Source organism: Hippoglossus hippoglossus, chromosome 17, assembly GCF_009819705.1.
Source record: "Hippoglossus hippoglossus isolate fHipHip1 chromosome 17, fHipHip1.pri, whole genome shotgun sequence".
Lineage (NCBI taxonomy): Eukaryota > Metazoa > Chordata > Actinopteri > Pleuronectiformes > Pleuronectidae > Hippoglossus > Hippoglossus hippoglossus.
Window position 1 is genome coordinate 3332447 of NC_047167.1, and position 27504 is coordinate 3359950.

At 41.0% G+C, this 27504-nt stretch overlaps 2 protein-coding genes and 1 long non-coding RNA gene across 3 annotated transcripts in view; 2 read left to right on the top strand and 1 right to left on the bottom strand.

Annotated features, from left to right (window-relative positions):
- The window catches only part of LOC117777909 (potassium voltage-gated channel subfamily H member 2-like), a 23640-nt gene extending 5365 nt beyond the window's left edge, over positions 1-18275 (top strand). Inside the window, exons 3-16 of the mRNA XM_034613006.1 lie at positions 6569-6741; positions 8145-8283; positions 10711-10848; positions 11033-11187; positions 11276-11517; positions 12867-13066; positions 13710-13797; positions 14554-14718; positions 14857-14978; positions 15095-15166; positions 15733-15814; positions 16758-16857; positions 16936-17307; positions 17530-18275. Coding sequence (XP_034468897.1) covers positions 6569-6741; positions 8145-8283; positions 10711-10848; positions 11033-11187; positions 11276-11517; positions 12867-13066; positions 13710-13797; positions 14554-14718; positions 14857-14978; positions 15095-15166; positions 15733-15814; positions 16758-16857; positions 16936-17307; positions 17530-17872 — 2391 coding nt within the window. The 3' untranslated portion in view covers positions 17873-18275. The remainder of the gene's footprint in view (positions 1-6568; positions 6742-8144; positions 8284-10710; positions 10849-11032; positions 11188-11275; positions 11518-12866; positions 13067-13709; positions 13798-14553; positions 14719-14856; positions 14979-15094; positions 15167-15732; positions 15815-16757; positions 16858-16935; positions 17308-17529) is intronic.
- Positions 7096-27438, bottom strand: LOC117777932. Its single transcript, XR_004616699.1, has 3 exons — positions 27270-27438; positions 24409-24411; positions 7096-7107 (listed from the first exon to the last, which is right to left on the bottom strand). It is a non-coding gene; the product is annotated as an uncharacterized LOC117777932 (long non-coding RNA).
- trnau1apb (tRNA selenocysteine 1 associated protein 1b) lies at positions 20136-27187 on the top strand. The gene is made up of 9 exons (XM_034613017.1): positions 20136-20171; positions 21581-21678; positions 22535-22634; positions 23428-23480; positions 23615-23743; positions 24215-24331; positions 25441-25735; positions 26376-26418; positions 26686-27187. Exons 1-9 carry the CDS (start codon positions 20136-20138, stop codon positions 26820-26822), a joined length of 1008 nt encoding a protein of 335 aa, XP_034468908.1. The 3' UTR covers positions 26823-27187.
- Positions 27439-27504: the final 66 nt, after the last annotated feature.

Below are 27504 nucleotides of genomic sequence, written 5' to 3' on the forward strand. Positions count from 1 at the left end.
CCGATCTGTCCACGATGTACCCTGCCGCTTTCCTAATAATAAATGGTATAGATGATGGATGGATGAAGATTCAAACATTATGACAGTGGCTATGGCAGTGCTGTGCATTCTGTTGAATGCAACTGACGGGTTTTTGCCCTTGGTGACTCCTACCTTTGGGTCTGAGTACCTGCAAATGTGTGGCAACCTCCTGGTCAAGCTCATCAGTGGCAGCTTTAAAAGGAGCAGCTGGAAATGAAAAGAGATCATATCTGTTTACACCTCAACAGAAGAGTTGGATGTAATAGTATGCATATTTACAATGCATTTTTAGTTCTGTTAGCAGTGTGGCTCTAGGTCAGTATTAGTGGATCCACCTGCAAGTTTTCTCTATTCCAATGAAATATTTCAACATCTACACTATTTGATGGATTGGCACAATATTGTTCAGATATTCCCAAACAATTAAAACAAATGATTTGTTGACGCCTGATCGTTTTATACAATATGGTGTACATTTGTAGTTCTGAGCTTTGTAGCTCTTTTGACAACTATTTGATGGATTGACATAAAACTTAGCACAGACCATCCATGGTCCCCTCAGGATGAACAGTTTGGTAAGCCCTGAACTTTTCTTTTAGCAACATCATTAAGCCTGATGAGTTCATGCAGTCAATTACATTGTTTTACAGCAAACCCGATATTTATGTCAACCACAAAGCAGCACATCATCGTGAGCTATGGCCTGTAATCACAAAAAATCTACTTGAAGTGAGACCTAAATTGGTGTTTACAACCTAAACACAGAACAGCCTGCGTGCCCTTTATCTTACAGAGGGCAAATACATCATTGTACATGATGGAGAGGAACAGAGGGGGGAGGAGGGAGGAGAGAAAAAATAAAGGAGGGAGTCAAACAGGGGGAGGAGAGAGAAAGGGTGATGGGATAAGAGAGGTAGGATGGATCAGTGTGTGGGACCAGAGGTGCTGAGGAGGACCAGTGCTGAAGCTTGGGCATAGTGATGGAGATAATGGGAGAGGGGACAAACAAGGAGAGATTTTTCTGTAAAACTGTCTCATGATTCCAGGACAGATAGAAGAGATGCAGAGGAGAACTTTTACTTCTGCAACTGGACGAGTTTTACCTGGGTCTTCTACTGTGATGAACCAGCTGCTGAAGACTAATGTGGATTTACTGATGACATCTCTGTCGATTTTATTTAGGCCCCACCCACAGGACGTCTGTTTTTCTCAGCTCGAACTTCACCTCAGGAAGTGAGATCAAGCATTTCTACCTGAACTGTACAGGTTCCAATTTCTCCTACAGAGGCAAAAGATCTTTCTGGAATATATCTATCTAGGAATTTAACTTGTTGCCCAAGAATCGAAATTGAAAATCAGCTGACCCTGGTAGATATGAGGTGAAGGATACGTGAAGCTCCACATGGCTTTAGACAAGAAGTAAGTCAAGAGAGTAACACACTCTTAGAGATGAAGTTGGAGAGAAGTGGAAAGACAGGAAATAAAAGAGGAGAAGGAAAAGTGGGAAATGCTCATTTTGACAGGGTAACTGTCATGGAGACGGACAGAGAAAAAAAGACCATGAAATAGGTAGAGAAGAAAGAAAATAAGCCAAGTAGAAAACCCAAAGTTCATACACCAGCATCTGAGACCGAGCGAGAGAAGAAGAAAAGAGCCAGACACACAGGCGAGAGGACAGACAGGTTGAACTACAGTTGTGTTGTCGTCAGCCATGTCTTCAGTGAGTGTTCCGGACAGTAGTGTGTCTCAGGACGACCCGTCCGGTGTGGGGAGCGAACATGGAAACACCAGAGTGAAGAGAGCTGTCAGCATCTCTTCTGTAGTAGCTCATGAGGTGAGTGGAACTGTGTGTGTGTGTTAAGCAGTTAGAGATGTTTATCGAGTCCATCCATCCATTATCTGAAACACTTATCCTTTGAGGGTTGCAAGGGTGAGGGGCGGAGCCAATTCCTGTCATTCGTGCACTGCTGACTCAGCATATCAGCATCAGGTAAATCTCTCTGTAAGATAAGATAACCTTTATTTATCACGTACGCAATTATACATTGTACAATGTAAAATATATAAAAAATATAAAATAGCACACAATAGTATTACAGGTAAAATATAAAAATACTATAATATATACATGTAAAATGAGGAACTGTATGCAAGTATACAGTGTCCGGTTTTACGCTCAGAGTTGAACAAATAGATGGCCTGAGGGAAGAAACTCCTCATCCTCTCTGTGTTGCTTCTCAGGCAGCGGAACCTCTGGCCTGACAGCAGCAGGGAGAAGAGCGACTTTCCAGGGTGGTTGGGCTGTCTGAGGATCTCCTCAGCCCTTGACCTGCATCGTCTGTTATAAATGTCTTGCAGGAGAGGGTTATTCTGGTAGACCACTCCGCTGAACGGACTACCCTTTTCAGGGCCAAAAAGTCCTGCTTAGTGCAGCTGCCCATCCAGGTGGTGATGCTCCCACTCAAGATGCACTCGATGGTGCGGGTATAGAAGTTCCTGTGCACCTTGAGGGGGAGCTTAAAGTCTCTCAGGTGTCTGTATATTGGAGTTCAACATTTGTATCAGTCCACCAGAATCAATGTGTTACCCATTAATCAGCAATGAACCAGTTTGCCATAGCTGAAGAGAGAAGCAACCGACAGTTGGAGTAAAGCCCAATTCATGCGTCTGCGTTGAAGCCTACTCATAGATGTTGCCCAGAATTTCCTGAATCCTGAATTGAGTTGAAGTAAGAAGACACACTGCCAATTAATAATCCGGACACTGTTTAAAGGAAAGCTACAGTTACACCTTGGCTTTTATTCACATCAGACCATTTTTTAAACTGATATCTGCAACATGGTGGGAAGAACGAGAGGTCAGGAAAGAGGGGCACTCAGTTATTATCATTGTTATATTAATTATTATTCAATAAGTTATTTACTCTGTAGTGACATTCCAGTAATCTGGATACACTGTCCGTGTACAGTAAACTGTGGGTAGTATTAAAGTATTCAAATGAAACAAGAGCTGTATAATATTGTACTTTAATACTATCACTGCAGGAAGGATCCCTGATCTGTAACATTAAAGGGCCCATATTGTGTAAAATACATTTTCTGGGCTTTTACTAGTTACTTGAAGGGGGTCAGTAGGTACCCTCAAAGTATGAAAACAGTCACTCTGCAGACTTTTTCACTCAGTCCATTCGAAGAAATATGTTATTGAAACGTCGCGTTTCGTACTTCCTCATCCGTATGATGTCATCTTGAAATCGCACTCTTCTCTCAGACCCACCCAGCCGGTAGCAGTCCAGCCTCCAGATGTTACTCCATACTGAAACTGAAACTCTGGACTGTAATTTGGGACTGAAACTCGGGACACTACTCCTACATTGGCCGACTGTCCTGCTAAAACTTGAACAAACATGAGGCCCTGTAACTTAGAAACATCCTGTTGTAACCGACTGTGAATATGTAAATGGTTTTGTATTTATATAGCACTTTTCTAGTCTTGATGACCACTCAAAGCTCTTTACAGTACAGTTTTACATTCACCCATTCACACACACATTCATACAGTGCATCTGTTAGCAGCACTTTCTGTTCTATGAGGGGCAATTCAGGGTTCAGCATCTTGCCCAAGGACACTTCGGCATGCAGATGAGGAAGACTGGGGATCGACCTGCCGACCTTTAGGTTGGAGGACGACCACTCTACCTCCCCGACACAGCCACCCCATGTGACTTTCAGCTGTGTTTACCAGAGAGATCGTCAATGCGCCAGAATGAGACCAGTGATAGGCCTGCTTGCACGTCACTCAAAGTGCAGTCAGCCAATAAGAGGAGGGGCTCATAAATAATTAATGAGGCAGGCGAAAACAGCCTGTACTGTCTGGAGCACCAGAGAGAGGCAGAAGAGAGGACATGGAAATACACACAGCAGCAGTTTTTTCGATCATCTTAGGGGTACCAATACCTCAAATTACATCCCAGAAAGGTTTAAAATATGGGCCCTTTAAGAACTCTGTAAATATAAAACAGGCCTTTTAAAATTCATTTTGAAGATGTTTTGGGAGAAATCTCTTTCATCATCTCTACATCCCAGTTCTCCATCCATCAAGGTGTCCAGTCAGACCCCTGACTGTCCTTGACTGCTTGGCCTTGTTGCTGCTGGTGTGTAGGAGTGGATCCCAAAGGATTTTAAATCTGCTGCTGATTAATTACACTGCTCTTTCCCCAGGGTCTACATGCATGTGTGTGTGGGTGTGTGTGTCCTTGGGCAAGATGCTGAGCCCCAAATTGCCTCTGTTGGCTGTGTCAACTGTGTGAAACTGTGTGTACACAACATCACCACAGGAAACACAACGTATTAATACTGCTGCGGAGACCACATAACCCCTATCCCCAAAAGCTCTCCTGACTCCTCTCTGGTATCTTCTACATGTGCGGCACTGCTTTTTCATCCAGAAATATTTGTTTTCTTTCAATTTTGTGTCTGTGACATGTTAGAAATGTCATCAACACCCCACTCGCTTTGGTGAATCCTGCGGAGGATCTCCTGCTGTGTTCTCACATCAACTTCGAGAAAGTTTGCAGAAAGTCCAAAGGTTATCTGGAGGTGCATGTACAGCCCCTCAAGATAATGTCCAGAGGATCTCCGGGGTTCATTGCATGTGTAAAAGCACCTAGTGTATCTGTTCTATCAGGTCCGTGTCTGAGACAAAACACATTTTAAAAGCCTCCTGTGTAGATTAGTTTTGGGCTGCCTTACGACTTGGCCTTAAAAGAATCAATCAATCAATCAATCAAATTTTATTTGTATAGCCCATATTCACAAATCACAATTTGTCTTATAGGGCTTTAACAGGGTGTGACATCCTCTGCCCTTAACCCTCAGCAAGAGTAAGGAAAAACTACTAAAAAACCCTTTCAACAGGGTAAAAAGAACGTAGAAACCTCAGAGAGAGCCACATGTGAGGATCCCTCTCCCAGGACGGACAGAAGTGCAATAGATGTCAAGTGTAAAGGAGAACATCATCAAGATAAAGGTTTTAGCAGCATTGATAAGGGTAAACATTTTGAAGCATAACTGAAGGTCTATGAATTGATGGATTATTGTCAGTAATGGTCGAGTATCTGAGGAGAAATACTATATATCAGGCAGTCCTGCTGCAATCATAGTCTATGGTCAGCTGCCAAAGAAGAGTTTTAAATTCTGTATTTGGTGATTCAACAGGAAGTGTTAGTTCCTGTCAGTTGCCTACAGATCAGCAGTGTGCCACTCCACAGTACATTTATGGTGACACGAATAAACTACAATGGCACTTAGTAGAGTGCATACCTCCACCAAGGCTCAAAAGTCCCCTTATTGATTGGATTACAATTAGAAAGCTTTATCGTCATTGCACAAGTTTGTACAACAAATTGTTGTGCGGCACCTAAAAAACGATACATACATCTTCACATTCCTACACACACATCTTCACATTCATCATTGATGAATAAATAATAGAAGAAAGAAAAACACATCATAAACATGGGCACTGTAACAAATAAAGTATGACCAGTGGATTGCACTTCATAATAAATAGTCTATGAGTTTGTCCTGAGATATTATGATGATGCAGAGGTGGTAGCAGTATGGTGGAGGAATTTATTACAGTTCAGTTCAATGATGGCTCATGGGCAAAAGTTGTTTTTCAGCCTGGAGGTGTGGGATTTAAAGGCCCTGTAGCGCCGTCCAGTTGGCAGCATCGAAAAGAGCTGATGAGAGTTTTATCTTTCAGGATGTTGCTGGCTCTGCAGAGGCAGCGTGTTCTGAGGATGTCATCAAGTGTGGGAAGGCGGAATCCGATTATTTTCTGTTTTGTCTGTCGGCTTCTGTGCAGTTTGCATACCATGCTGTGTTACGAATATGTTAAAACACTCTCGATAGAACAGAGATGAAAGGCCTTGAGCAGCTCTGCAGACAGGTTTTTTTTCTTAAGTAATCGGTAAAAATAGAGCCGCTGTTAAGCCTTTTTTTATCACAGCAGTGGAATTGGCTGACCATATGATGTCCTCAGTGATGTGGGTCCCTAAGAACTTAAAACAGGAAACCCTGTGCAGGTCCTCTCCTCTGATAATTAGGGGAGAGAGGTCCTCCTTGTGTAATGTTTTAGGGAGCACTTCTATGTGTGCCGCCATCTTTATAAGATTTAAATAAAACCACATTTAAAGTCACTAGATCTGGATTTTATTTGGGTCTGCACCAAGCACTCAGAAATATCAGTCCCTTAAACATCTTTGATTTTTTTCATTACGATACATGAATTATTCTCTTAGGAATAAATGAAAATGTTGAACATACGGATCTGCATCTGCATCTGTGTTATTCCTCACATCACCATCATTCAAACACCAGATTAGGGAAATATCTTTTAGAGGACGTTCCAACCCACCTGTAGTCTTCCACACACTTGGAGAATCTTTATTAAGGAGCTCAGCCAACTCTAGGTGGGACGATACATTACAAACACACTGTATGTTAACCCCAGAGTGAACAGACTCCTTCTCTCTCTTCTCTAGGTCCTGTCCCTGGGGGCTGATGTGTTGCCAGAGTATAAACTGCAGACTCCCAGGATCCACAAGTGGACCATCCTTCACTACAGTCCATTCAAAGCTGTGTGGGACTGGGTGATTCTGCTCTTAGTGATTTACACAGCAATTTTCACCCCTTACTCTGCTACATTTCTACTGAGGTTGGTGGGAAATTTACACAACACTGACTCTGTTCTGACTGACATTAGTTTATTATGGCGATGTAAGGTTCCCCCTGCTGTCCTCTGAACTGCTGCTAGAATGGAACTGACAAACAAACTCTTAAACAATTAGCATGTGAACTTCTGCTGACAAAGCATGTCTGATCTGCAGATTGATCTATGGTGGGGGTCGGCAACCCGCAGCTCGGGAGCCCCTCTGCAGTAGCTCCATGTGGCTTTGACAAAAAATAACATGGAAATAAATGGTTTTATTTTAATAATCTTTCAAAGGGAACACTTGAGCACTTGAAGTGATGCTGTGACACTGAAAAAATATAAATATATTTCGTCAACTAAAATATGCCTCTCATCCTATATACATCTACGTCCCTGCACCATTCCCTTCAGGTGGCTAATTGAGTTTCGGACCCCTTTCCTCCATAAGCCAACCAGGGATATATCCAAAAATAAGAAAAGTCTCTGAGGAAAGAGAGTTTAATTCTGCATGGACGGATTCTTTTGCTCTCACTGCCAACGATGCTGGCTAACCCGTGTGCTTGATATGTGGGGAGAAACCCACAGGATAAATTCGATTTCTGACCTCACAAGGCTCAAAGAACAGTTCTCATGTCAACATGTTAGACTTTTATATCGGAGATTACTCTGACTTGATATTCTATTCCATATTGGACCACATGATTTGAAAAGGTCTTTCCTAGATAGCAGCATTGTTTTGGGCCAGATTTGGACCCCACTGCCATACTGTCATGCAGCCCGCATACTGCCTTTAATGATGACCCTTTGGTGGTTCGCACCAGTTTGCTAGATATGGGCCACAAAAAAGCAATAGTAATACCACATGTCAACCAAAGGTTGTTTTGTGCTATTTGGGCCATATACACCACATGGACATCTTTAGGTTCACATCCAGATAACAGGTGGGGACCTAAATGTTGACTTCACACTAGGACATCACTTATAGGAGTGGTACACTGGAATATAGTGAGAGCAGGTAGAGGAGTCCAATACATAGAGGCAGAAGTCAAGGTCAAAAAACTTAGCTTGGTTATACACTCAAAAAACCAGGGGAAATGCTGGTACGCTCTCAGAATACTGACGAGATGAACTGAGGCAAAGACGCAGACTAAAACAGGGCTCACAACAAAAACAGGTGAAACCAATTTTAGGTGGGGCAGGTCATAATCGAAAATCCATAGTCCATGATCACAACAACAATTCCAACAAAAGAGCCATAAAGCTAAATTAAAAATCTCTCACTTCTGCACAAAGGCTCACAGGATGGGAAGAATCATGATGCAATCAATATAATTTGCACTTTCACTCTTGTGCTTTATGTTTAATTTTCTCCTCATAAATGAATTCATTGTTGTCTTTTTTTCCAGTGACCAGGAGGAAGCAGCCATGCAGACCTGCGGTTACTCCTGTTCCCCCCTCAACGTGGTGGATCTTGTTGTGGACATCATGTTCATCGTGGACATCATCATCAACTTCAGGACCACATATGTTAACTCCAATGACGAGGTGAACTGACCTGGGTGTCTGACTGACTGATTAGCTGTCTAATTAACAGCTCTGCTAACTGACATGACAACTAATTTACCAGTCCACTGAGCAACTGACTCATTTACACAGAGAGTGCAGCAGAGAGCCATTAGCTGTGGATGCAGAGAAATCAATAAGAAAATGTCAGATTTTAACTGTAGCTCACAGTGATATATTTTTTGTTTTTCACTGCTGTGGTTCAAAGATCAGTGAAAAGCGTCGGAGTATATATCCCTACTCTGTGCACACACTGTACAGTGCCTTGCATAAGTATTCACCCCCCTTGGACTTTTCCCCATTTTGTACTGTTACAAACTGGAATTCAAATAGACTTTTTCCCGTTTGATCAACACAACATGCATAGTACTTTGAAGGTGCAAAATACCTTTTATTGTGACACAAACAATAATGAGAACAAAAAAGTTGTCATCTGTGGGATGCATAAGTATTCACCCCCCTGAGTCAGTACTTGGTAGAACCCCCTTTCGCTGCAATTACAGCTGCAAGTCTTTTGGGGTATGTCTCTACCAGCTTTGCACATCTAGAGATGGAAATGTTTGTCCATTCTTCTTGGCAAAGAAGCTGAAGCTCAGTCAGATTGGATGGAGATCGTCTGTGTACAGCAATTTTCAAGTCTTGCCATAGATTCTCTATTGGATTGAGGTCTGGGCTTTGACTGGGCCATTTTAAGACATTAACATGCTTTGATCTAAACCATTCCATTGTAGCTCTGGCTGTATGTTTAGGGTCATTGTCCTGCTGGAAGATGAACCTCCGTCCCAATCTCAAGTCTTTTGCAGACTGCATAAGATTTTCTTCAAGGATTGCCCTGTATTTGGCTCCATCCATCTTTCCCTCTATTCTGACCAGTTTCCCTGTACCTGCTGAAGAGAAGCATCCCCACAGCATGATGCTACCACCACCATATTTCACTGTTGGGATGGTGTGCTCAGGGGGATGGGCAGTGTTGGGTTTCCGCCACACATAGCGTTTTGCATTGAGGCCAAAAAGTTCAATTTTGGTCTCATCTGACCAGAGCACCTTCTTCCACATGTTTGCTGTGTCTCCCACATGGCTTCTGGCAAACTCCAAACGGGATTTCTTATGGTTCACTTTCAACAACGGCTTTCTTCTTGCCACTCTTCCATAAAGGCCAGATTTGTGGAGTAGACGACTAATAGTTGTCCTGTGGACAGATTCTCCCACCTCAGCTGTGGATCTTTGCAGCTCCTCCAGAGTTACCATGGGCCTCTTGGTTGCTTCTCTGATTAATTTTCTCCTTGTCCGGTTTGTCAGTTTGGGTGGACGGTCTTGTCTTGGTAGGTTTGCGGTTTTGCCATATTCTTTCCATTTTCTGATGATGGATTTTATGGTGCTCAGTGAGATGTTCAAAGCTTGGGATATTTTTTTATAACCTAACCCTGCTTCATACTTCTCCACAACTTTATCCCTGACCTGTTTGGTGAGCTCCTTGGTCTTCATGATGCTGTTTGTTCAGTAATGATCTCCAACAAACTCTGAGGCCTTCACAGAACAGGTGTATTTATACTGAGATTAAATTGCAGACAGGTGGACCCTATTTACTTATTATGTGACTTGCAAACGTGACTTGTGAAGGCAATTGGTCGCACCAGATCTTTGTTAGGGGCTTCACAGTAAAGGGGGTGAATACATATGCACTCAACACTTTTAAGATTTTTATTTGTAAATAATTTTGAAATCCATGTAATATTTCCCCCCACTTCCAAATGATGGACTATTTTGTGTTGGTCCATTACATAAAATCACAATGAAATAAATTTTAATCTGTGGTTATACCATGACAAAATGTAGAAAAGTCCAAGGGGGGTGAATACTTATCCAAGGCACTGTATATACCTCAATCAGGCAATGCCATTTTTATATGTTGTAATCTTATTTATATAATATAATGATGAGCATTTGGTTAATCTAAGTAAGCTGTAGAACTTGTCTGTAATCTGTAACAAAGAATGTAAATATCTTTAATTTGGCTTTAATAATGTGTTGTATCATACTGTATTGTATTATATTTTAGCCCTACTATACATAACTGTTTTTGTAGAAATCCCTGTAGCATGCACTCGATAATGTCACCTTTTCATTCATTCTTAGAAAAAACATTGTTGAACCACAGGACCTAAACAACTTTATGAAACCCCTTTTACTTTCAGAGTGGTTTGTCTACTTTAGAATGGTTATTCTGATTTGGACAAATATTAGACTCTAAACACTTGACATTTCACATTAGGGCTAATGAAATATGACCATAATCATACCATAATATCAAAAAACCACAAACTTCAGACTAAACCTTTTGTTATTTGGCGTGATTGTAGGATTTTAAACCTGATGGTTGGTTGGGCTGACTGTGTTGTGTCTCGTTAGGTGGTGAGCCAGTCCTCTCGGATTGCTGTCTACTACTTCAAGGGCTGGTTCCTTATCGACATGGTGGCAGCCATTCCCTTCGACCTCCTCATCTACCGCTCAGGAGAGGAGGCGGTCAGGGGAGGTGGAGAGGGCGAGGTAGGGTGATGGGAGGGAAAGAAGAAAATGAGGGGTCGGGTAAAAACCGGGATAGTAGGGAGGAATGAGTGTCATGGAAACATTGAGTAAGGAAAGAGGTTCAGAGAGAAAATAACATCTGGAGGCCAGAGTCCATGTTGAAATACGAATAAAATCTGCTCTGTCTCCTTCTCCATCCTAACAGACCACCACCCTGATTGGTTTACTGAAGACAGCTCGGTTACTTCGATTGGTTCGTGTAGCAAGGAAGTTGGATCGGTACTCTGAGTACGGTGCAGCTGTCCTCTTCCTCCTCATGTGCACCTTTGCCCTCATCGCCCACTGGCTGGCCTGCATCTGGTACATTACCATATCCTGTCGAGTGTGTGACTGACACACACAACCTACTGCATATCACACACGCTTGAATCTTGTCTTCTTACCCTAGGTACGCCATAGGAAATGTGGAGCGGTCAACCTCAGTTGGGATCGGCTGGTTGGACAATCTGGCCGAGCAGCTGGGGAAACCGTACAATGACTCCATCCTGGTGTCGGGTCCGTCCATTAGAGACAAATATGTCACGGCTCTGTACTTCACCTTCAGTAGTCTGACCAGTGTGGGCTTCGGGAACGTCTCCCCAAACACCAACTCTGAGAAGATCTTCTCCATCTGTGTCATGCTCATCGGTGGTGAGTTCTTTGAAGGAAGTTTCCCACTTAAGTGATATATCCTGTATTGTTAGGTCTTTAGGTCTCTGTGTGGTATAAGGCTATGCCTCTGTGCACAGGTCACACTCACACATTTCATTTACGATAAACAAAATTCCCCCATCTGTCTCTACAGCCGTGGTCATTTGTTTATCCAAGTTTTCTCTATGACAGAGAAAACTGTTGACATTTGCATTGTGAGGCATTTTCTATAGTGAGAATTACATTATGGTCACAATTAAGTGACATTACACACTGTTAACCTGGTTCATCGCTAATGCAAACATGACTTCAGTGTTCTTCCTAATGGTGTATTCACATGGTGTCAGAATAATCGTAAAAATAATTTTCTGTTTGGGAAAATTCACGTGAACATCAGCCTTAAGAACAACAACTTGTAAAGTCAGCAAAAAGTTTGGTACACGAGTTGCAGAGTTGTTGTCGTCATCACTTGCAAATACAATTAACATAATTGTTCAATCAGCTCTAATTAGTCGCTTTTAATGTGAACTTGTCAAATGTTTTTGTCACATTTGTCACTAGCAAATTGCACGTACATCCTTCATAAGCACCTAACACCAGACTTTGTAGCCAACACAAATGTTTTATGATTAAAGGTCCAATCAGTAAGATTTAGGTGAAAGGGATTTGTTGGCAGAAATTGAATTTTCTTCACCCTTGAACGGCCCTTTATATTTACATTGGGAGCAGGTCCTCTCTGTGAAGGTTCCATGTTTTTTAAAGTAGCCCAGACTGGACAAACTTAACACATTCTGAGTTTTTATGAGAACTTGAGGCTACCAGAGGTTCTCTTTCATGTTTTGAAGGGGAGGATGAGGTGAGGGGTATCCAGCTGCAACATGCAACTTCACCGCTAGATGTCACTAAGCTCTACACACTGAACCTTTGACATGTATGTTTTAAAGTATTATGTCTGTCACACCTGGTCCTTTTTCTTTACTCTGTTGTTCAAACACCCTAAACACTTAAATACACCACATTTTTGGTCCATGTTTTTTCCACATTGTGACTTCAGAGCACATGAACACAGACTTCACAACTAATTTTGACTTGGTTTAGGTCTCTAAGATTTACAGCTGCTTTTACACCCGTAGTTCAGTTCATAGACCAAGTTTAAAGTTGTTTTTGCAAATGCACACACACTAACACCAGTCTAACAGGCTGGCCAGTTTAAGCTGGAAATTCCTGTAAATCATATTACCCCCCTTCTCAATGTCTTTTGGAGGGTTCCAACCCCTAGTTTGGGAGCCACGGTTCTAGACGACTAAACTCCTTGTTTAAATTATATAAACTCTCTGTCTCTTCCACAGCTCTGATGTACGCCAGTATTTTTGGTAACGTGTCAGCCATTATCCAGCGGCTTTACTCTGGTACGGCGCGCTACCATGCCCAGATGATGAGGGTTCGAGAGTTCATCCGTTTCCACCAGATCCCTAACCCTCTAAGGCAGCGGCTGGAGGAGTATTTTCAACATGCCTGGTCTTACACTAATGGAATTGATATGAATGCTGTGAGTGTTCATTGACCTACAACTCTGTCAGGTGTTCTCAGTATCAACAGAAATACATAGACATGTTTATAATTATGCCTCCACACCGGTGACAGCCAGTGGCTGTCCGTCCATCCGCCAGTCTGTCCATCCGTCCATCCATCCCATTCTCATGAACACAATATCGCAAGAATGCATTGAGGTTCTTCTTGAACATGTTATCTTGAGATCATCTTGGAGGAATGTCTTCAAATTTGATACAAATATTCACTTAGACTCAAAGATGAACTGATTACCTTTTGTTGGTTGAAGGTCAAAAGGTCAAGGTCACATAGCCATGCGTTGTTTTGAACTCAATATATCAGGAATTACATGAGGCACAAACATTCATTTGGACTCTTGAATAGAATTTGGTTGTCAAAGGTCAAGGTCACTTTGATTCTTGAAAAAAGCCTGAAAGAATACATTTTATTGTAAATATTTTCACCAGCTAGTTACCATGAAAAAAAGTCTCACTATGTTGTTTCAGCTGTAGACTGCAAACACACAGTGTGTGTGTGTGTGTATGTTCACCGTCCACAGGCCTGTGTGCTTCATCTTCTTCCATGTGGTTATCCCACTCTGTCCTCTCTTTGTGTCCTCCATCTCTAAAAAACTGCTCCAGGTATTAAAAGGGTTCCCAGAGTGTCTCCAGGCAGATATTTGTCTCCACCTCAACAGGTCACTGCTGCAGAACTGCAACGCTTTCAAAGGTAACACTCATATAGTGTTAATCACACATGAAAACTCGTGGACTGTACATTGAATACAACTTTGATCAAGTATTATGCCGTTTTTTTGTCACTTATATTGTGATTTTTTATTCCCAAAAAATCATACTTACCCTTCAGAATTGGATTTTACATACAAACACATTATTGATCAAAATAGTTGCAAATAATTGCTTTCTCTCCACCAGCTACAACCTCAAAATGCTGTTTACGTGTTAATACATCAGTGATGATTCATCAGAGATATCGTCAAGTCTATCAGCCAATATCACATTTAACAAATATTGCACGTGGGGTTTTACAATCTGTCTTGCATTACGAGGCCCTCAGACCACAGAGCCTTGACTGCACAAGAAAGAAAAATGGAAGAAACCTCAGGAAGTGCAACAGAGGAGGGATGTGTCTTAAAGGACGGAATGAAATGTGATCCATATCTTCTATACAGAAAACAGCAACATGTTTTGAAATTTACAGAATCAGGATGCTGACATTGTAGATAGATGTATAAATATATGAAGGGTTTGAGCAACTTCCAGGTGCTCCCAAAAAGACTGGACCTGATAACAAAAATGTTCTGTAGATGTAAACATACCGATCTGAATAAGTGATTGAATTATGAGTAGTTGCAAACAGCATTTTGAGGTTGCAGTTTTGCCACACACAATATACTGAAAATACTGCATAGTGTAGTAGAAAATCAGTAAATTGCCAACCTGTTGTGTTTGTATTGGTGCATAGGATCCACTAAGGGCTGTCTGAGGGCCCTGGCCATGAGGTTTAAGACCACCCACGCTCCTCCTGGTGACACCCTGGTCCATGCTGGCGACCTGATCTCAGATCTGTACTTCATTTCCAGAGGGTCAATAGAGATCGTCAAAGGAGACGTGGTGGTGGCTATACTGGGTAGGTGCTAGTATGAGTCGGGTATGTGCCAGTAGCTCCATTCAATGGCCCAATTAAGACAGGAGTAGAGTCATTGTGCCTCCTATTTATCAATTAAAGAACATTTTCATGTCATAACCATGATTTCTCCTCCTCCAGGTAAGAATGATATCTTTGGGGAGCCCATCAATGTGGATGCTTTGCCAGGAAAATCCAGTGCTGATGTCAGAGCTCTGACCTACTGTGACCTGCACAAGATAAATAGAGAGGATATGTTGGAGGTAACATATATATGTCTTTATTAGATCACCATACTAACACTGGCTAAATCCTCCCTTTGTGACATTTGGTGTCTATTACTAATGACGTGTCAATTTCCTGTTCTGTGTGTTTTCAGGTCATGGACATGTATCCTGAGTTTTGTGAATATTTCTGGTCCAACTTGGAGATCACCTTCAATCTCAGAGACGTATGTTACATATTTTACAGCTCCCTTGTTTACTATGACCAGGTGGAAACTCTGGAAATTATTCAAATTGAGATGTCTGAATAATAAAAATTCAAAAGTAACTTGAATTTTGATGTCAGTATATAAAATGAAGAATTTAAAGTATATGTTACTTGTGAAAAACTAAACTATTTAAAATATTGAAGGCACTTGTATTTTATTTTCATGAATTAATTGTGATGTGAAACTTGTAAAAGAAATAACTGATGTAAACCCACTGTATCTCTACCTGGAGCCGGGTTATGCTCAAAGAGACGACCTGTTTTCTTTCAACGTCAGAGGGTTAAAGTGTTTATAGCTGATGCAAATGTTAGGGAGGGGTTTGTGGAGCTATCACAACATCCAACAATACATTTTAATAAATACAACTCAATGGAGTAATCAAAAATACTCTCTCACTGTCCAGCTTTTATTGCCACTTTCGTAAATGGTTTTCCCAAACAAAAATCTGAATGTAATGTAATGAATGGATGAAATAAATCACTTGTAAATGAATCCTCCTGTTTCCCTTTCCTCTCTGTGTGCAGGTGTTTAATGAAGCTGTGGGTCTTCTGAGTGGAGGCGACTCAGACTGTGAAGGCTTCAGTCGGCCACAGAGGAAACACTCAGGTAACACTTCACTAGCACTAAACAGCTCATGAGGACAGATAGCACCTGTGGAGATGCACTGCAGTCAGGGTGGACGGAATCCCAGAAATGATTAATCACTCACGTCCCCTCATGGCAGGGAAGAAAGAGTGGCTACAGTTATTTTTCTGTCTGAGCAAAAGCAGTCTGTAATTTCTTTACAGAGCAGTGGAGGCACTAAAATGTGACTTTGTTTAAAACCAGAAAAATGAAATAAGTAAAATAACTAGGAAACAATGTAACAAAGAAAATGGTTGATGATGATAATGAGGTCAGCTCTGTTTAATTGCCCAAAAAAGGAAATACATTTTAAAGCAGCATATCTTGGTGACGTGACCCATATTTCAAATGTATCACCATAATCACTTATTGTATGGAAAGTTCCAAATGCCGATATCAATCACAGATATAAAATGATAATACAGTACACTATATTATATGCATATGAGTTGTTGATGTTACATGGCATTTTTATTTTCAAAGAAAATTATAAAGATGAAAAAGATTAGAATTATGCTCTCACTGAATATATTCTGTTTACAATTCATATATTTTGTTTATATTATATCGTAGCTTATTTATTCATTTTTGCTGATGGGTGTATTTTTTACAACCCCCTTGCTGCTGTATTATGTAAAATGTGCCAATAGTGGGACTAATGAAGGATATTATTTTAGTTAATAGTGCTAAACATTTTTGTTCAACATGAAAGTGCTGTTGTAAAATAACTGCTTTGTTATTAGATTTTTAAATTAGAATTTGAAGAGAATTGGTGCTGGTCTAAAGGCAAAGGATGGTCCTGCAGGTGCCACCTCTCATCCAGCACCCCGTGTCTGAAGATTTTGTCCTTGATAAAGTTACGTTTCTCTAAATGTTGCAGATTTCTTCCGGTTGTGAACTCACAATGAGTGTTTGTATCTGTCAGGTGTCACCATCTCAGCAAAGAGACAGAAATCTGCCTTCGGATGTGGAAGACAACTCAGTAACTTGGAGCAGTGTGACGGCCATGATCATAAACATACACTGTGAGATACATGAAACATAGATCAGCTCTTGTTTTACACTAATCCACCTTACAAAACAACTTCTGACTGCTTCTGTAGATATGGCTCCGTGTTCTCCAGTGAGGATGAAGTGGAGGAGTTAGATGTGACCAGTCCTGCTCAGACGTGCGTCACCACCAGGTGCAGAGAGACTGACGCGTTTCCAGGAGTGTCCAGCATCTTCACGTTCTTGAGCTCGGAGAGTCGAGAGGAACACATGTACCAGGAAGTGCCCTGCTCCCACAGCCTCCCCTCACCGCCTCCTCAGCCTCCCCCTCACCAGCTCCTTTACCTGCCCTCCTCCCCCTCCCACTGTCCCTCCAGCCCTCCTCCTCCTCCTCCTCCTCCTCCTCCTCCTACCGCCATCATCTCTGGGAGGCAGAGAGTGGAGCTGGAGAAAAGGTTAGATGCTCTGCAGCGACAGATAACCAGGTGGGTCTTCAGGCTTAACTATGCTCTTTATCAGTAACAGTGGTGACTTTACATGCATGTCAGATTTCAAGCTAAATACAGTGATATCAATAGTTATAACAGCTTAAACTCTGGCACAAAGGTTTGGATAAATCACATCTGCAGTTAAGTATTTCAGCTGGTTAACAAATAGTATCTTTATAAACTCATCTACTTCTGTGTGTTTGGATGTGTGTTTTCCAGGCTGGAGTCTTGTATGTCAGCCGACATCAGGACCATTATGCAGCTGCTTCAGAGGCAGACACCAGTAATCCCACCTTCCTACAGCACCCTGACGTCATCTCCGAACGCACCGTCCTCCCCCTTCCTGTCCCCCTTCCTGTCCCCCACTGTTGCCTCCCCATCTGGAGCCCCAATCCCTGTCTTCCCCACCGACGAGTCACCATCCAGGCCAAATGAAAACCAAGATCAAGTCCTGCAGGAACTTCCGGAATCTGATTCCATCAATTGGGGTTCCACTGTGCTCCATCTCACCTCGTCACCCCCTCACACCCATGCCTCACCCTTTAACACGTCTTCATATTAGTCACCATTTTTCTTTCCCCGTTTTAAACCTCCATCTCTCCACCTAATCCTCAAAACTTCATCCTGTGTTCTTCCTTGGTCCTTACCCAGATAGGTGTGTCAGTGTGCGTCTGTCATCCTCACCCTCGCCTCACCCTTCTGTCTCACAGATACTGTAAACCTATAGCAAATCAAATGAAAGTCTGAACTTTCACAGAAGAATTTGGTTAAGAAAATATATATAAGTAAGTCGCACAATACCAATTATTTTCAGATGAATTGTGAACCAAACAGTATGAATAATGAAAAAAATACAATCAATCAAATCATGAGATCCAAGTGCATTTTTTTCTGACTTATTATTATTTCCTCAGAATCCTGTCAGAACACTGGAAGCAAATGTTACTATGTAGTGTAGGAGTTGGTGTTTGAGCACACAGCTGCACACATGCCTGCAACATCACTGCCACCCTCTAGAGCAGTTTTACCGCCCTGCCTTCTGAGCCAATCCTGCCTGCCCGTGTCTGCACCTAGGTCCTCCTTCACGTGCTCTGCAAACAAACTTTGAACGTGGACCTCACTTCAACATTCAACTTGAATGAAAATTGGCACATATCCCAGGGTTTTATGAATGCAGTTAATAAATGCACATAGACGAGACCAATGTGATTCAGCAATTAGTTTACACAAATAAGATAAATCCATCCTGACATTTTATTGGAACATCAAGGTTTATTAACTCAAACAAAAACTCTTATTACTTGACTACATAAATCTAGATGCAGCTTGAATGCATGCAAAGTCAATAGAAATAGTTGAATGGGTATATGCTCATCATTATATTGGCTATGGAGTATGCTGAATGTGTCTGTGTAATAAATTCCTTTTGTGGTCTTCAGACACCTACATATACTAGCTCCAGGCCCCTAATAGACAGCAGAATAATGTAGGAAATAAACATCACCTATGTGCTGGTGCAACTTAAGATTTACTTCTGTAGTAATCAGTAAGTAAATAAGAAAGTATGTTGATGAATATTCTACAGGTGGAAATAAAGGTGATAATCTGATGAGTGGAAGAGATGTGGGAAGACTGGACAAGCACCATATAGATACAGTCTATTTTATCTGGGAATAAATTATTTAGTTGCTCTTGTTTCCATTTACTGCAAATCTCTACTATGGAAGCCAAATCCTACAATTCAATGAAATGTGATTTGTATACAACACACATAATCTCAAGGCACTTCACACAGTAAGGTCAAGACCTTAATATTATAGTGAAACCCAAACAGCTCCTAGAACAAGGAAGCACTTGATGACTGTGGAGAGAACAAATTCCCTCATTAACTGGAAGAAACCTCTGGCAGAATCAGACTCAGATTGGACGGCCATCTGCCTCGACCACTTGGGGTGAGAGGAGAGAAATGGAGGAGAGAGGAGAATTGGATGGAAAACGGGAGAGGGGGGGTGGGGGGGCTTGTAAATAGAAAGTGAGATATTAATGGGTATATATGTAATGTTATTAACGGTAGAAGCACCAGTTATTAATTATTATAATAAAAACAGTGGAGTCAGCAGTTTATACAGTGGTGGTTACCTCTCTGGACTATAAATATTGTGGTTTTATTGACAACAAAATGACTAATAAAGACTAAGTAGACCAGGTAACAGCTCTCCATTATTATGTCTCCATATGGCTAAGCAGACAGATGACATAATAGTCCACTGTATTTTAGCAGCAGAAACCCTTTTTTTTTGTGTTGCTTATTTGCATTGACTGGAAAATGACTGTGAATAAAGCTGACATGATGTAATGTAACGAAATAAATGCCTGTATGTTTTAGTGGTGCCATCAGTGTGATGTATTCAAAGCCACGTGTCATGGTAGAAGGTTGTAAAGTTTGCAGGTACAGTTTTTGTGGGTTAACTCGTGGATGTGCTCTGAATGCAGCGATCACAGGACAAATCTTGTGATTTTATAGGTGAGATAGAAATTGAATGTCTTAATATTTATCCAACAAATTAGAAACAACAAATCCAACAATAGTATCTTTTGTACAATTTCTCTATACAGACTTTGAAGACTTTTAATTTGAAAGGGGGGGGGAATCCCTGCAGAGCTCCCTACCGGAAGTATTAGTTTGAGCCGGAAGAGGAACCGTGAACTCGTGTGTTTGGCTCAACGTGAATACAACTTTTAAGGTTGTAAACAAACGCCTTTGTTTTCCTCCTTCGAACACCAACTAGCTCCTCTACATTACCACCGCGGCTCCAGACGTGAAGATGTTCAACAGACAGACGAGCCTGTGGATGGGGGACGTAAGTTTGAAGTCTGTTTCAGTCAGTGCGGAGACGTTAGCTTAGCCACGCGCGCTGGATGCTAGCGCGGTTACACAAAGTTAGCCTGGATACTTGACACCAGTCGAGATAGGTTAGACTACGCTATGTTTAAATGTTTACCAACACACAATTTTGACATTGTGTGGTCACATTTGTCACCAAACACTCATTTGTACCCCTTGAAACTCTTCACCTTGTATGAGGCTTTAGCTAAACACCTTGAGTTGAGCTAATCTGAAAAGTTCACGTTTTACATGTGTAACTGCAGCCCAGTGTATTATTAATAATACATTCATAAGGATTACTGCGTATACAAAGGTATACAGTATATTAGTTTGACAGGACTTTGGTCCAGGATCGTTTCTTTAAGAAATGTTTCTGTTCGAGTCTGGTGGCGGTTTGTGTTTGAGCTAAGAGAAAATAGCTTATGGTTATTTCCAGTTTCATGTTTTTCATTCAAAGATTCCTCTAGAGACACATTTTCCTCAAACCGCTGCAGCTGTCATGCAGAGCCTCAGTTGAGCCTCTGACTCAAACAGGCAATGATGGCTTAAGCCCCTTTACACTTGATTGGCCAAAACCCCCGGAAGCCAGTGATTTCGAGCACTGCCTCATCCTCTTCCAGGTGTTGATGCTCTAAAAGAAAAAAAGATTAAACTAAGTAATAAAGAACTAAAAGTGACACAACATAATATGAGAGTGGACCTGACACGGACAACAGCAAGACGTCTCTGTCCAGTAAACTTTATGTCCTCACCTGCTTATTGTCGAGCACAATTGTGGATTTTGTCTTTCAATCTCAAACATTTATAACATCTTCTATATATGACCCTGATAATAGTTATGTTTGGAAAATGCACTCAATAGTTGAACCAGAAATCATCTGCTGTAATGAAATATTAAAGCTAATGGTGCAAATAAAATGTTATTCTGCTGTCACCAAAACCTGTACTCTGTTATTTGTATGGTGTAGTACAATGGGTGCTCATAATACACAAATAAATGTTTTTGTGAGAACAAAATGTGTTTAGAGTGGTTGGCCATATAATGTAGACAGGGAAGATTTGACATCCCCTCATTATTTGAAACTTTGACCAAATTTATTGGCCTTTGATGCTGCAATATTTGACACTGTTACTGTAACACTTGTCACGGCAAATAACAAGTACGAGCATAATAATAATACGACCCTGCTATAATAAGTATTTTACCTGTAACTAAAATATGTAGCAACAAGTCCTAGAAAAGACCATTAACAATCTGACCCAGTTTTGTCATCGTTTAAGTTATTTTATTTTTTATTATAAAGTTATGTTATACATACTTATGTACTATTATCAACATTGGCTAAGATTTAATGTGTAACATGTGTTTGCATGTGTGTTTAGTTGGACCCATACATGGATGAGAACTTCATCAAGCAGGCCTTTAGTGCCATGGGAGAGTCGCCATTTGGAGTCAAGATCATTACTCACAGGATAACAGGGTAGGTTATACAGAGCACCTCATGCTTTACATCAGTGTCCGTGTAAAAGACTTGAACACACACAATGATTGCGTTATTAGATGTGCTGGTATTTTAACTCTCAGAGAATTGTTTAGCAGAGGTGGGAAACTGGAAAGTGTTGGCCTACTGTAAGCAGCTTACTGTTGATATAAGACTAGCCAACTGACCTAAAACCATTTAGTAACCAAGCTGTATATCTGGTACATAGTTCTGTCCACGGCACAAGGTCACATTTCAGGTTTCAATACATCCATCCTGAGAGATCACATGTGGCCAGCATTTACATGTGTCCACACCGGACATTAAAATGTCGCCTGTGACCATCTGTGATCTGATCTCACTTCCCCGCTCTACGTGCAAATTAACCCAAACTTCATTCGTGTTCGTTAAGACCGAACAATGTTGTTTCGAACCAGTCTGAGTTTACAGATGTGTCTGATGTCTCTGTGTGTCTGTGATGACACGTGAGCGAAAGAGAGGTAGAGAGATGAGTGAATCTCGCACAGCTGTGAGGAAAGATTTCACCAATTTAATGAAAGTATCAATCATTCTGTGGTGGTCAACGAGAACAGAAAAAAATATGTTTGATTCGAAACTCAGAGGATGTCAGCTGAGGAGGAGGTCCTTCTTATATGGCCCAGGACACATTTGCATTCACACTGCTAAAAGAATGTGGACACCACCTCCGAATGTGGTGTGGAGCGATTGGATCACACTCTGATCTGAGTGTGTTCACACCTGTATTGAAAGCTGTCCTCTTGTGATTGGATCACAAAAAACAAATGTTAATGCCAGGTGTGTACGGGGCCTTTGACATTTCTATCTTCCTGTGCAGTGGTTCTGCAGGATACTGCTTTGTGGAGCTGGCAGATGAGGCAAGTGTTGACCGCTGCGTTCAAAGACTTAATGGAAAACTGGTTCCAGGATCAAATCCGGTAAGTTCTATGGTGTAATTGCAAAAATTATAAATCATATCTGATGGATCTATACTGCATTACATAAATATTGTTTCTACACAAATATATAAATTTTATTGACGATTCAATATTACCTTTCTTTTTTTCCAGTATTATACTTATGTTATAAAACAAATTTTTATTGTTGATCTGACTGTGGATAGTGGAGCTCAACTAGTCTTGGTCCTACTTTTTTACCACAGAATCTCGACAGGATTGAATGTTTAATATATCAACTATAAGTGAACCAGATCTATTCCATTTGCCATCTGTTTCTTTTTTTTCATTTATTTTTATATTGTGCTGTACCAGTTACAGACACTATTGAGTTTTTACTATTGATTTGCTGCGGTGACTAAAAATCTCCATCAGCGCCTGGTAATATAAAACAAAAATAACCGTTTCTAAATCTAAAGTGACGTGTAACGTTGTGAGCTTTAGTTGCTTGCTGCTGAATTTGAAATGATGTTGGCCCTCTGAGCTGGGCCAAGCTACTGGACTCCCCTGTCCACCGGCCTGTACCTGCTGCTGAAGGTGGCTAAAAGGCTGCTTGTACATGAATGTACTTTGTTTGAAGCTGGTGAATAGAGTCTCTGGTAGGAACTAACTGAGGAATGGGCTAAAGGCTGGTCTGGGTGGTGGAGGTATGTAAACCCAAATAACAACAACCATAATAACTCCATTCTCTATTTTCAGCAATATCAGTGCTATAGTACACGTCTTTGGAGTTTGAGCTCTGCTCAGTGCATTTGTCTTCTCTCCCCATGTGCAGCCCCGGAAGTTTAAGCTAAACTATGCCACCTACGGGAAACGGCCAGAGGCAGGGTAAGATCTGATTGACATTCCTACAATACACACTTTTGATAACAGATATTAATGAGTCTAAATTTGAGGTAAAGATATATATATGTTTTATAAAAATAATAATTTTTAAAAATAAACTTTTTTCCTCCTATCAGGCCAGAGTTTTCAGTGTTTGTAGGCGACTTGGCCTCTGAGGTGGACGACTTCCAGCTACACCAAGTTTTTAAGAAGTATCCTTCCTGCAAAGGAGCCAAAGTCGTCACCGACCAGTACGGATACTCCAGGTATGTTAGCCCACTGGAGTGGACTGGTTATCAATGTTAAAAGTATTGTATAAGATTAGATGATATTTTTTGTTTAACAGTTGTTGTTGAATATAATATTGTGTTGTGAATATTTTTTGTAAGAAATATGCAATAATATGAAGTGTTTCCTGGTTTTATTAGTGTCGTGATTATTTGGATGGCAGTGCTGTGGACGTTGACCACTAGAACATCTGCATCAATCTCAAAAAAGGCTGAAGATATGTTTTCTTGCGGTCTTATGCTAAAACTATTGTTTTCCCCATATAGGCTAAGCAAGAGCAACTCACAATTCAAGTGATGCTACCTCATGTTAAAAGTAAAACAACAAGTTTCAGTTCTACCATAATAATACCCATTATATTCTGTTTCTCATTATAAGTGGCTATTTGATGCCAATCATGTAGTGTGTGTTGGTGTGGAACGGAGGTGTAATTGTTGTTTGACTTGCAGAGGTTACGGTTTCGTCAAGTTCGGGGAGGAGACCGAGCAGAAGAAGGCGATTGAGGAGTGCCAGGGAACAATGCTCGGTGGAAAGCCGCTCAGACTCAGTATTGCTGTGGCAAAGAGGTAAGTTGCTGACAAAGAAACATAAGGAAACGTAGCAAATAATTTTTGAGAGATCATTAATACCATCACAGCCAGACATTCTTTACCAAAAAAATATGCTAATGTCATACATTCAGTGGCTCCAGAAAGTATTGACACACTTTTTACACAATGATCTAGATTTAGCTGCAAATGGGGGAAAATTGCCCCTTTCACCCAATAATGCACATTGACAAAGTTAAAACATGCTTTTAGAAATGTTTGCAAAAAAACTGAAATATTGATAAAAGTATTCAGACCTTTGATTTGGTACTTTTTATAGAGGCGGCTACTTTGGTAGCAGTGACGCCTCCAAAACTTCTTGGGCAACTCTATTGAAGCTTTGCATAGCAGATCCTCCAGTGTCTATCAACTGCTATCCGACAGTCGGAGGCTTGTCCTGTAGTCACTCTAGCATTGTTTAGGCTGGGTGCTTTTGTTGCTTCAGTCTCAGGTCGTGTGCCTTCTGGAGCAGGGTATATTGAAGGATTTCTGTATTTTGCTTCTTTCATTCTGTTCACCTTACAACATGCTACTACCAGCATGCTTCATCTGCCTTTAGGCAGTGCCTGGTGTTCACCAGACATCGTGTTTGGAGCTCTGTTCTGTTCTGTTTATCAAACCAGAAAATCATTTAAATGCTATTTGTCATAAAGACCCGATGGAGTGCTGCTGAGATGGTCGTCTTTCCAGCAGGTTCTACCATCTCTGCAGAGACTACCACAATCTTGTGAAAACAATTAACAATTAATTTTTTCACCGACGTCTGCAGAGTTTCTTGGACTTCATAGTTAAGTTTATGTCCTGACCTGCCAGTGTGAATTGATACATACTTGCATATGCAAGGGAGTGGCTTTTGAAACAATGTCCAGTCTATTCACCTCCAATCATCAATCATGTCTCATTTTTCCTTATATATCATTGAGTGTCGATATTATTTGAAATCTATGGCACATTTAAGAGTACATAAGGTGAAGGGAGGTGAATACTTCCTTTTGCCCATGCACAGTGTGATGTGATGAAGTGATATCAACTTCTTCTCACATTCCCTTGAAATATTTGACACTTGAATTGAATTTCTTATTTTACAGCCAAAAGATGAGCAGCTACCACGGGGGCCAGGGCCAAAATTACCACAGCAACTACAACCAGTCTCAGTCCAATTACTACGGCAGCCAAAGCGGTGGGGGTCAGGGGGGTTACTACCCTCAGTGGGGGGGCTACGATCAGTACAGTGGCTATAACAACAGTGGCTATAACAGTGGCTACAACAGTGGCTACAACTACAACTATGGGCCCTATGGATACCCTCCACCAGGACAAATGATGCCACCTCCTCCCACGGGGATGCCACCCGTGTCCACAGACCCTTCAGGAGCTGTAGAGGTGAGGGAAGCTCTACGATGTCATTATTTTGCCTGATTTGTCGGTTTGTTTAGAATGTTTAGGGAAACGGCAGCGACTTACAATGAAAGCCACATGTTTAACATTTCATGGTTATATCTCCGTCACAGGCTGAGCGATGAGAACGTTTGTGTTGGCAATTGTGTCAGCTCCTCAAAAACCCTCTGTTTTTGGTGTTCGTTTTTTCAAACAATGCTAAGGTTAAATTGTCTTTTTGTGTTCAGTAAGAAGGCAAACAGGCATATATGGTCTTATATCTTTACTGGATATCAGTTCTGATTGTGTTTCCATCCAGTTTGGCTCTTGGTGTTACTAGTTTAGAAAAATTATAAATGCACACATACACACAGCAAAACCAGAAATCAGGTTATACAGCATATATTCAACACTTTACGCATTTTGAAATAGAACAAGCTACTTTCCAGATTATTACAGAAAGCCGTATTGTTACTGTGAAAATACTGAATTACATTATAAAATATATTTTTATTAATTTAAATGGCTGTACTACAACATCTATAAATGTTGTTCTTAATGCTCATGTCTTATTTGTGCCAAGTTTCTTTTCCTTCAGCATGTCAGTGTTTATTATAACTGTCAGGGTTTCATGTGTCCCCTGCAGAGCCATGAGGAGACTGAGGATTTAGAGGACGATAATGCAGAAGGTGAGACCCTGTTTCCTTCCACCAGACAGATCTGGTCTTATGCCACTAAAATGTGCATATTAAAACCTATACATGATTTCATTATTTCACTTTATATGGTTTAGGACAATGTGATACAGCTGTTACATTTATGTATTTAATGAATTGTAATTATAAAAAGCCAAAGAGATTCGGCTCATTAGCTCCTGCCAACGATTTACAGTATTTGTCTTTTGATTTTGACAACAAACATTGAGGATGTGTTTGAATCATGTGGATATTTTACAGACCCCACCTCTGCCTGTGACGTGGACCAGTGGAACAAAGACTTCATGCAGCGGAGCGAGGAGCTGTACGACGCCATGATAGACTGTCACTGGGAAACACTGGACTCTGTTGACTCCACCATCACCTTCCTTCCTTGATAACTTCTTTATTTTCTCCTCGGATTCTCCCAAACCCTTGAATACTTTTCTTTTTCTACTCCCCTATAGTCTTGATCTAATGCTACACTGACGCCTTATAAAGGCCACTTTAGATTTACATGTACCTCTTCAGATCCTCAAAGTGCATAAACCTTCACTAGATTTTAATGTTTACCATGTTGGTAATATAGAGAAGGTGGCTCAATATTCAGAGAGGTTACTGTGGTCCACACCATTCAGTATGAATTTATTAGTGTAAGGATGAAGTGCTGGCATTGCCCTCTCTGCTGTGGACTGCCATAGTAGCTGCAGTAAGGTAAACTGAACGCTGTGTAAATCTAGCTGCTTTCACACATGAACTCGCATCAACAGAAACATGTTTTGTTTACAGGTCATAAACCTTGGCCTGTATCACGAAATTGGCATCTTCTACATGTATGAAATCACTTTCATCCTGAGATAATTCTATTTTTGTTTTTAACCATGCTTTGCGTCCTTTGTGTTTTTATAAAGTGTTTCATCAAGGCACCCACCCACTTAAAGGTTTTACTAGGGGCCTGGCAGGAAAAACTCCAGAGATTGTCCGGTGCCTCTGGCTGGGACATTTGTGTCACACATGCAGCCCCTCCTGAAAATATCAGGAGATTATACAGAGTTTAGTGCATGTTTGAAAGCAGATTAT